This window comes from Phoxinus phoxinus (genome assembly GCF_949152265.1).
Source record: "Phoxinus phoxinus genome assembly, chromosome: 4".
Taxonomy (NCBI): Eukaryota; Metazoa; Chordata; class Actinopteri; order Cypriniformes; family Leuciscidae; genus Phoxinus; species Phoxinus phoxinus.
The window spans coordinates 33816532-33827343 of NC_136879.1; the positions used below are offsets into that span (position 1 = coordinate 33816532).

Here is a 10812-nt window from a genome sequence, read left to right on the forward strand (position 1 = left end):
ACTTAGTGACATAAACTTTATAAAAGAGTTCCTTCTTTCATGACTTAAAACCTGCATCTTAAAAGACACACGGTTTAAGCGATAATGCCATCATTTTTATTAAAATAAATAGATAGGCCCTAGTAGGCTAACATGTACATAATGGCATTTGTGTAACGTTAAAAAACATTTTTAACAATAATCTTCGATTTATTAGTGTGGATGTGTTTAAGTAAAAAAAAAAATCAGGTACATTTAATAATATTCCATTGGAGAATCACACACACTCTGCAATTTTCTGAATGTGCTATTAATTCCTCCAGAAAGTCAAATGAAAGTCACTTAGCTCCGCTAGTTGCGCTTCACTCAATCAAAATCAGCGACAGCGTCTTTTGTAACTGCACTTCTCACACTGGCCAGTACACGGCGTTATCCTCCACCGGATCATTGGTCAATGAGACATTCGGATACGCCCCGTACCACATTCTATTGGCCCAAGACGTGTATGTCAAAACTGATACTATGGTTACCATGTTAAACGTGTTTGCTTTCCGCTCGTGATTGGTTGTCAGCAGCAAAACCAACCCCTTTTTGATATCTGCATATTTGGTTGGCTGTGTCAGCTGTCAATCACCAGAGTATTTCCGTGTCCGGTAGTGGTTGCAAAACAGACAGAGGTGTGCGGAGTAGAAAGGACACTTCTCACAGACGCTGAGAAGTATACTAATCTCTCAACACGAGTAAGTATTATTGTTGTTAGAAAACTACACCGCTGTACTAATTTATTAGATGCTTCTTGATCGGATACATTTTGAATACTGTACAATTCAATAGTATTATTAATGCCCATGCCATGTCAATGAATTTGGACATGGGATAAATGCAGTGTAATGTGCCTTAACTTTACATCAAGCCTAATTACAAATTTGCAAATGCTAAATGCATGTGTTTCACAATGACAAGCAAAGTGAAATTATATGATATATCATAATATTATATGATTCGAATAAAATATTAATTACATAATATTATATATTTCAAAATATTATTATTACATAACAATTTTAACTAAATGAAAATGAGAAATGTTGCCAAAGCAATAAACTGAAATAAGATTAGTTGAAACATTAAATTACTAACTGGAAATAGATCAAATCTAAAACGGAACTAAAACCAAATACCGGTAATAATAAAAATGACAAAGACACATCAAAATTGAAAACTAATTAATAAACTATAATTGTATATAAATAATACAAAAATAACTGGCTGCTCTGAACTTTTCAGTAATGATATGATGTTTGAAGGTTCACTTGCACCTGTGATTTTCAGTGATGTTGGCAGAAGTGCTGCAGGTGTTGAGGGGGGCCGGCAAGGTGGGTGCTGCCTTCGCCAACATTCAGGGCGAACAACTCCGACTGATGGCCTGTAACTCGACCTTTGGTGCAGGGGTCAAAGCTGCAACGGAGGCGGTCGAGGGTGTGATGGGCACTGTAATGGGAGAAAGCGTTAGTGAACTCATAAAGATGTATCTCTCTGCCAATTTATAGATATGAATGAACATAGTAAGAGAAATTACATTGCTAACATATATTGTTTTTAAATGGACATTTTCAGACTCCCAAGACTGACGAGTTTCCTAACATTGAGAAGTGGGAGGAGATGGACGCGGATGAAGCAGCAAAGTGGGCAGTCGGCTCTGAAATGCCCCCAGACATTTCCAGCCATGATGGAAGGAATGAAACGTCAGAGACGCCTTTTGTTGCACCTACTGGCACGGTCAAAGGAACCGGTTGGCCTGGTCAAAACACTCGTTTTCTGCATGTATCAATGTTTCATCACCATACTAGGTTTGTCCACGATTCTGTGGTGGCCCGGTTAAGCCCTGAAGACATTAAAAAGGCGCGGGAGGCAAAGCAGAATATTGACAGGCCTGTACGGCAAAAGGTGAGGTTTTAAATGTTAACATTGGAAATATATGCCTTGTCTTGTGATTTACAATTAATATATGTTGAAAATGTATTTTTGTAAACTAAAACTATTAGATTGTTAAACTATTAAAACATTTAAAACTATTGAAATTAAGCTCAAATAAAACATAAATATTAGATGAAAAAACTCAAATAAAAATCGCCTCTAAGTTGAAGCACTTTAATAAAAAAAAAAGTAATAATTATTACCGGTAATAAAAATTAAATTAATTAAAACTGAAATAAAAATGAATTAAACTTAAATAGGAATATAAAAAAAAGACAAAAATGACAAAATCACATACAATTAAAATTAAAGCTCCTTGGAATGTATTTGTCATTTAAGTACGGTATATCGTTTAATATGCAACGTGTCTATTTCAAGTTTTCTTTTTCAGCATGTGCTGCTCGTTTATGATCTTTTTTTTCTTTTTTTTTTAATAAATACATTTGTAGACTTTATTGAGCAGTATGATTTTGATGCTTTGCAGCTTAGCGAGCGAGCCAGAGAGCGGAAGGTACCTGCTACGCGGATCAGTCGCCTTGCCAATTTTGGGGGTCAGTGATTTTCAGTTTTATTATTTGCACTGCAGACTGTTTGTAATACACACACATAAAACATCTATATTGCTGTATTACTTTTAATTTCCATTGTTATAATATTGTTATAATATATATATATATATATATATATATATATATATATATGTATGTATATATAATATATATATCGAAAGGTTTCCCCAAGTGGATTTCGCAACGGGGTTAAATTGGTTTTGTACTGTGTAGATTTGTCGTGTTGACCCACAGAAAGCTACTTGGCTTCTTGCATCGCTACACTTGATAAATGTGATCGCACCTTAATAATGCATTAATTGTCCTATTCATAATAATTTTGCTGCTTTCTTTTGTAGGATTAGTGGTTGGTCTAGGCATTGGAGCCATTGCTGAGGTGGCAAAACAGTCTTTTGGAGGAAAACGCTCAGGTAGTATGTGGTACCCCTTGCCTTGTTTCTAAAACTGTTATTGGGCATATTAGTCTAATTTCTTCTGGTGTCTTTCTCTTTCAGAGATGGGGGCTCTTTTAGACTCCCCCCTCCTGTCAGAGGCCAATGCAGAGAGAATAGTGAACACACTGTGTAAGGTTAGAGGAGCGGCCCTCAAGATTGGACAGATGCTAAGCATTCAGGGTAAATCCTTTAGTTTTATTGTGAATACTTTGGGACCAAGTGCCTTCAATTGTTCATATAAATGATGACCCTAAATATTCCCGGATCAAGAGCCCCATTTTAGAGCTTGAAACTCTTCCAGATGTTTTCTGTCCTTTGTTGCTTTTCACAAAATATTATTTAAAGCATTCCAAAGGCACAAAAATAATTAGATACTTTATTTTGTGCTGTTAGGAAATTTTCCTCTGTGATGTTTCACATTTTTTTATGTCCTCAATAGATAATAGCTTCATTAGCCCGCAACTGCAGAAAATATTTGAGAGGGTTCGACAGAGTGCAGACTTCATGCCAGCCTGGCAAATGCATGTAAGTTACACTGGTTACTATTTCATTGATGCAGTGTTATTTGTTATGAAAAGATTCTTCTGTGTTTTTTTTGTGTGGGGTGGGGTGGGGGAATGATGATCTTATAAAATATTAACCACACAACTATTAAAAACTGCCTTGATCTCTTGAAATAATTGGGTTAATGAGCACCATGCTGGAAAGAAAGTATTTTTACAAACAAGCTGTTTTAATATTCATCACAGAATACTGTTAAGACAAAGATAAGAAATGTTCATAGCAGTGTTGTTATTTATTCATATTTTTTTAATTGTTTTTTATTTGGAATTTTAGTTTGTTTTTAGCAATTTTGCTTTTGTCTTTTTTTATTAATTAATTCATATTTTGATTTAGCTTTAGTACATACATTTTAACTTATTTGTTTCAGTCAGTTGCCAATGTAACATTTCTAATTTTGTAAAAGTTTCTCATCTAATATTCATATTCATATTTTATTTTAGATTTATTTCAATGAACAAAAACAATAATAGTCTTAGTTTTAGTTAACCATAACAATGCTGTTTCGTAGATGGCCTACAAGGGACTTTCAGTGCACTTTATACAGCTTTTTTTATCTACTACAAAATAAGCTGATTCACTGCACAAAAAAAATATAGCATTGTAATATAGCAATGATGAAGTATACAGTGGCTTCATAAATTTAAAACCATTAAAAAGCAAAACACACCTGATGCACATTCTTTGTTCTTCATTTTCTAGAAGTAGAGTTTAAAAACCTTGCTGTATTTTTGTGTAGGTAATTAAGAGAAGGTGCAACGCCATCTTGCTTTGACAAAAGTGACTTGAACGCTCCTGACTTCGTGAATACTAACTTCCCAGGAGGACAATAACGCATTATATGACATTGATGGCAGTTGTTAGTGTTGCCTTAATAGCTTCTTCTAACTGACGTTTTTCAGATGTTGTTGTGTTCACTTTGTGAAACCCCATGTGCAGAAAGTGCTTGAGGAAGACTTGGGGTCTGGATGGAAGGAGAAACTCTCATCATTTGAGGAAAAACCCTTTGCTGCTGCCTCCATTGGTCAAGTGCATCATGGAGTTTTGCTTGATGGGAGGGAAATTGCTATGAAGATTCAGGTATTCGACAGAATTTTTCATGTTCTGGTTTCAGCAGTCTAAAGTTTTGCAACATATATTGATGTTTTGTGTAAACAAACTTTTTTTGTTTTCTCATATAGTACCCGGGTGTCGCTGAGAGCATTCATAGTGACATCAACAATCTTATGTCTGTTCTGAAGATGAGTCTTGTGCTGCCTGATGGTGAGCACTGGCAATTTTTTCATTTTTATTTTAAGTTCAAAAGGCAAAAATGTCAGAAGTGGGTACATTGAGTCCTACACATTGTGTGGGATGTCAGTAGCTGTTGATTTTTTTGAACAGGTCTGTTTGCTGACAGTAGTCTCGAGGTTCTTCAGAGGGAGCTGGCATGGGAGTGTGACTACAAGAGAGAGGCAGAGTGTGCAAAGCGATTCAGGTATATCATAAATATTCAGTTCTAATAAGTATCTGGATTGTGTACCGTTTGAATGGACCATAACAACACTGTTTTGGCTCTGTAATGTTTTTGAAAGCAGTCCTTTACACATTAACATAGTCCTTTACACTATTTTTCTTGACTCCCACAGGAATTTGCTTAAAGGAGATCCAGTATTCATGGTCCCTGAGGTCTTTGATGAGCTGTCGGGTCGTCGCGTGATCACCATGGAACTGGTTAATGGAGTTCCACTGGACAGCTGTGTTGATTTGAATCAGGAGACTAGAAATGAGGTGGGTTTTAAACAGAGAACAGACATTTGCAATAAGCTTTTGTTTGATTCATTTGCTTAAATGTTTGTACATTTTTGTGTTGTAACTTGGCACTAAATCTTTGAATCAACGATATACCCTTTGCATAGTTGTGTGAATAACCTACAATAGTATTTCTCCTGATTTGGCAATATTGATACTGTTTATCTAATGGTATCCTATTTTATTTAACTGAAAATGAACTTTCGGAAAATAATTCTCGCTCACCTTTATTCGGTAGATAAGTTTTAACATCCTGCAGTTGTGTTTGAGAGAGCTGTTTGAGTTCCGCTTCATGCAGACAGACCCCAATTGGTCCAACTTCTTCTACAATAGTGAACAGAACAAGGTGAGCAACCACTGACACTGACGACAGAGGTGTGTATGTTCAGATGTATTTGCTCATCTATAGTTTCACAGTAACACATTTAACAGACAGACACACACACACACACACACATACACACATTTTTTATTTTTTTAAATAAATTAATACTTTTAATGCTCAAGATTGCATTAAATTTATCAAAAGTGACAGTAAAGACAATTATAATTCTTTCTATTCAAAGAATCCTGATTTTTGAAGGTTTGCTCAGCTTGACTGTTTTCAACATTGAGAATAATAATAAATGTTTCTTGAGCAGCAAATCAGCATATTAGAACGATTTCTGAAGGGTCATGTGACACTGAAGACTGGAGTAATGATGCTGAAAATTCAGCTTTGCCATCACAGGAATATATTACATTTTAAAATACTGCTATTAAATTATATTTAAATAATAATAATAATAATAATTCATTACATTTATATAGCGCTTTTCTCGATACTCAAAGCGCTTCACTCCTCAACCACCACCAATGTGCAGCACCACCTGGATGATGCGACAGCAGCCATATTGCTCCAGAACGCCCACCACACACCAGCTTACTGGTGGAGAGGAGACAGAGTGATGAAGCCAATTAGTATATATATATATGGGGATGATTAGGAGGCCATGATGGACAGAGGCCACTGGGCAAATTTGACCAGGATGCCGGGGTTACACCCCTACTCTTTCGAAAGACATCCTGGGTTTTTTTGTGACCACAGAGAGTCAGGACCTCGGTTTAACGTCTCATCTGGACGGTGCTCTTTGAGAGTATAGTGTCCCCGTCACTACACTGGGGTGTTAGGACCCACACAGGCCACAGGGTGAGCGCCCCCTGCTGGCCTCACTAACACCTCTTCTAGCAGCAGCCTGGTTTTCTTAGAAGGTCTCCCATCCAAGTACTAACCAGGCTCAGCCCTGCTTAGCTTCAGTGGGAAACCAGTCTTGGGCTACAGGGTGATATGGCTGCTGGCAAAATGATATTAATAGAAAACAGTTATTTAAAAATGTGATAATATTTCAAAATGGTTTATATTGTAAAATGGTATATTTTAACTTCCATATTTCTTTCATAATTCCTTAATTGCATGTCTGTTTGTGTTCAGGGTGCTGTTAGACCTTTCCACTTCCCCCCATTGAAACAGTATTTATGACTTTGATCATTTGTTCTTCATCATAACAGATATTTCTGTTGGACTTTGGAGCCTGCCGAGATTACCCAGAGTCATTCACAGATGATTACATAGAGGTACAGATTTTGGGAATATTTTTGCACAACACCTTAGTGGGTAGGACTGGAATGGGATGTGAAGGGGCTTTGCATAAAAAGTGAGCTTGAGTTTTGTTATTAATAGGAATCTCTATTTAGACACATTATAGACACATACAGTAACCTAATAAATATGTGAATTATTAAAAATTCGCAATAGAACTTAAAAACAATGTAACGGTAAGATGATACAAAAATATTGGTAAATGTTAAAAAGAACATTAACTGCTAAAAAGAACATTAACTGCATTTGTTCCCTTTTATGTATCTTTCTTAAAGTGTGTATAATGTATATATTTTTTCAAATGATTGTCATTTTAAGGTGGTTCATGCAGCGTCGATCGGAGACAGGGCAACTGTTCTGCAGAAATCTAAAGACCTGAAGTTTCTTACCGGGTTCGAAGCCAAGGTTTGTGGCTTTATATGGTTTATAATACAATAGTTTTACTGTCTTGCATATTTTCTATCCGCTTTTTCCTTTACTTCCCCCTAGATTTAAAGCCATTACTTTCTCTATTGTTTCGAGACTGTCCTCTTTAACAAAATGGTCTTATTCTCTTCAGGCATTCGAGGATGCACACGTGGAGGCAGTGATGATCCTTGGTGAAGCGTTTGCTTCTACCGAAACGTTTGACTTTGGCACTCAGAGTACCACACAGCGCATCCAGAGCCTGATCCCTGTCATGCTTCGACACCGTCTCACTCCTCCTCCAGAGGAGACTTACTCTCTGCACCGCAAAATGGCTGGCTCATTCCTCATCTGTTCCAAGCTAAAGGCCCACATTTCCTGCCGAAATATGTTCCTTGATATTTACAATTCCTACAAACGTCAACGACAGGAAAGATGCACGAAGGTTTAGGTTTTGAGGGTTATATGTGACCATATCACTCAAGAACTTCAAGATCATCAAGAACTTCAAGATCATCATGACACACATATGTTTATTTATATGTATACAAAGAAAGTTCAATTGTGTCAGTATGTTTTTTTGCCTTTTATTTTCTTTGATTGAAAAAAAATGAATGCAAAGGTAGATATTCTTAGAATTAGTTAACAAGGTCCTTGTTATGATCATTGCCAAGCTTTTAAAGTTATGACACTGTAAGCAATGAATATAACGATTTTACTCCAGTGCAGTGAATTATAAATCAGAATTCCTGTAAATTATATTAATCTAACAATAAAATTTGACTGCATGGTTTGATTTACACCAAGAAAAGTCAATGTGTGTATTTCTCTTCTCATCATTAAAAGTATGTGACATTACTGGTGTAGCAGATTGTAAATATTAGTAAATTGTGGTTTTGTAAATATTACACTGTCTTTGTGATAGTTTTAAAACCACTGAATTAAGATCATTAACATACAGTATATTATGAAAATGGAAGTAAACTTCCCATTATAAGAAATACCCATTACTGGTTATAGGGTAACAGGACCTGCTCAAATTACAAATCTGAATATCCTCCCAGATTTTCTGCATATTATTTATTTATCCATTTATTTGTTAATTCACTAAAAATGATCCATGTTTTCTACATGTTTCAGTACCAATAGTATTCTTTGACCCTTGGAATAAATGTAAATACAACGTCAATAAATGTAAATGTAAGTACATGATTATGGTAATATTCTAGAATTTCCCAGAGCTTTATGTCTTGATCTGTTTATTATCAAAAATAATATTAATAATAATATATATATATATATATATATATATATATATATATATATATATATATATATATATATAAAACGAGATAATTGATAATAATTAAAATATTAAAATTGTATATAAGTAAAGGCAAGTATTTTAATATTTTTATTTATTTATTTTTCAACAAATAATTATTTTGTTGTTAGTTCTAAAAGTATAAAGTCAGTAACTATGAACACTCGCTCAGTAAAAGAAAAAAAGAAAAAAAAAGAAGTCTGTTTTAAAAAATACAGAAACGTTAACGTTCAGAAAAGTGTGGTTTGGCCTCTAGATGACGGTATTTTATGCCTGCCGTCTGGATACTTGTATGGTCCCATTCAGACTCTTGAACATCAGCGGGAAGAAAAAATTTGCATAAACGCCCGTGTGCGCCAATGGGCTCGTCGATTGGGCGGGGCTAGCGGGTGGAGCCGCGGGAGGAGCGCAGTCTATGCGCCAGTGACTGCTGCTCACTGAATAACAAACGCAGAGATTATCAAAAATCCGTCCATTTCTCACGACCGCGTTTAAAATTTACGACCATTCGAAGCGCTTCAGGCCACGTGCATCTAATAGAGCGTCGGTTTCGCGAGGAATTCTGATGTAGAATAATCCTAAATTATTTTTTCCCCCATATTTCCTCTGGATTACACAAAAGGCGGCACGGACACTCATTGTAGTATCCTTCTATTCGGTAAGTCCCAATGGCAATCTGTGCTCTCATTTAACATGCATTATTTATAGTTTTAGGATATCATATAATACAGCTGAAGTGGTTTGGGATTGCATGTATGCTCATATCTGTTTCATCAGATCCATTTCCATGATAAAACATGAAGATATAAATAATGGAGTTATTCTCTTAGAGTTTTAAGGTATGATGGGGTTAAAAAAATAACATCAAGACTTCCTTTTCTGGACACACAAGAATGTAAGTCCGACTGAGTCCAGATGTTTCTGAACACACATTATCATGAAACACCACCTATATGATAGATGATAATAGCATGATCCAGTGTAAAATTATGTAACACTTAAAGTGTATCTGCTGAAAGTGATATTATGCCTTTATTAGAAACGCATAGCCATCCTCATCAACAATTAGATGACTGTTTTTGATCAATAATGGTTAGGCCATGCACTGTGAGGAGTTTGTCAGAGCCCTCAATGAAATATGAGTACATGACTGCAGTGTACAGATGCTTTATGTAGAGTAGACTATCAATATCAGCAACATAATAATCAGCATACAATGATTAAAATACACAAATAATATTAATTATCTTTATATAATGTTCTTAGTTGATGTAGTCATACTTGAATGGATTGACAAGCCTATTCTGGCAAATCAAAATGATGTATAGACTAAAGTATTTGAAAGTAGTTCTTCTGTGATACATGTTACTTTTGCCTATGAGATCCAAGTCAATAAGGTCCAAAACCACATTGGAGAAAAAACAAACAAACATATTTTAGTATATCTTCACAGAAGAATGACATAATAGAATGATTACTGAATTTTCATTTTGGTGAAATATCCCTTTAAATCTTTTAAGTCTGGTGTGGTTTGCCCACATTACATTATATCATAAGATGTCAGTGTTACATCAATGTTTACATTTTTATCATCCATTTATCTTGCTACACAGTAAGTCCTGGCATTTCTTCTTATGTGTTCAGAAGTTCAGCTCGATTCTTTTCATCAGTATTGCCGGTTGTGACCCTAGACAGGAGTTTGACCCCAGTTTGATTTGACATAAATTAAGGTGGTACTTTTTTTTTTCTTCTTCTTTTTTCTTCTGGTTGTTGGAGCTTTTTTCATTATCTGACCTTTACAATTACTTTATATATTCTAATATATTCAACTTATATCTTAATAAATTCATTTAGTCAAATAAAATACAAATTCAGTCTTTAAACCTGAACTTTTGGTTGTACTTGCGCTGCTAAACTCAAAATTCAAGCCTATATATGGGCTAGTTTAAGAATATGAATCATTGTAGGCTATTTTCTATTCATTCCCCTAGTGTACAGTCTTCTTTGGCTGGTTCACACAAAAACTGTAAGTACCCCTGTTAGCAACTTTTCTTTGCTGCGCTATTTAATCACTCGTCACACCGACTGTTGGTATTGGACTGCATGTCCATAACAGCTGAATGTTTTTTTAAC

At 35.3% G+C, this 10812-nt stretch overlaps 1 protein-coding gene across 1 annotated transcript; it reads left to right on the forward strand.

Moving 5' to 3' along the window:
* The first annotated feature begins 530 nt into the window (after positions 1-530).
* On the forward strand, positions 531-8613 carry coq8b (coenzyme Q8B). Its single transcript, XM_079610947.1, has 15 exons — positions 531-719; positions 1312-1487; positions 1597-1926; positions 2441-2507; positions 2864-2935; positions 3020-3139; positions 3399-3484; positions 4460-4600; positions 4702-4783; positions 4904-4997; positions 5149-5290; positions 5550-5657; positions 6860-6925; positions 7269-7355; positions 7510-8613. Coding segments are annotated over exons 1-15 (1869 nt in total). The 5' UTR covers positions 531-718; the 3' UTR covers positions 7807-8613.
* Positions 8614-10812: the final 2199 nt, after the last annotated feature.

Excerpts from the sequence above, each read along its gene's own strand:
- coq8b (XM_079610947.1), top strand. Across the intron at positions 1,927-2,440 it reads ACAGGCCTGTACGGCAAAAG|CTTAGCGAGCGAGCCAGAGA; the intron begins GTGAGGTTTTAA and ends GATGCTTTGCAG. Across the intron at positions 5,291-5,549 it reads ATCAGGAGACTAGAAATGAG|ATAAGTTTTAACATCCTGCA; the intron begins GTGGGTTTTAAA and ends TTTATTCGGTAG.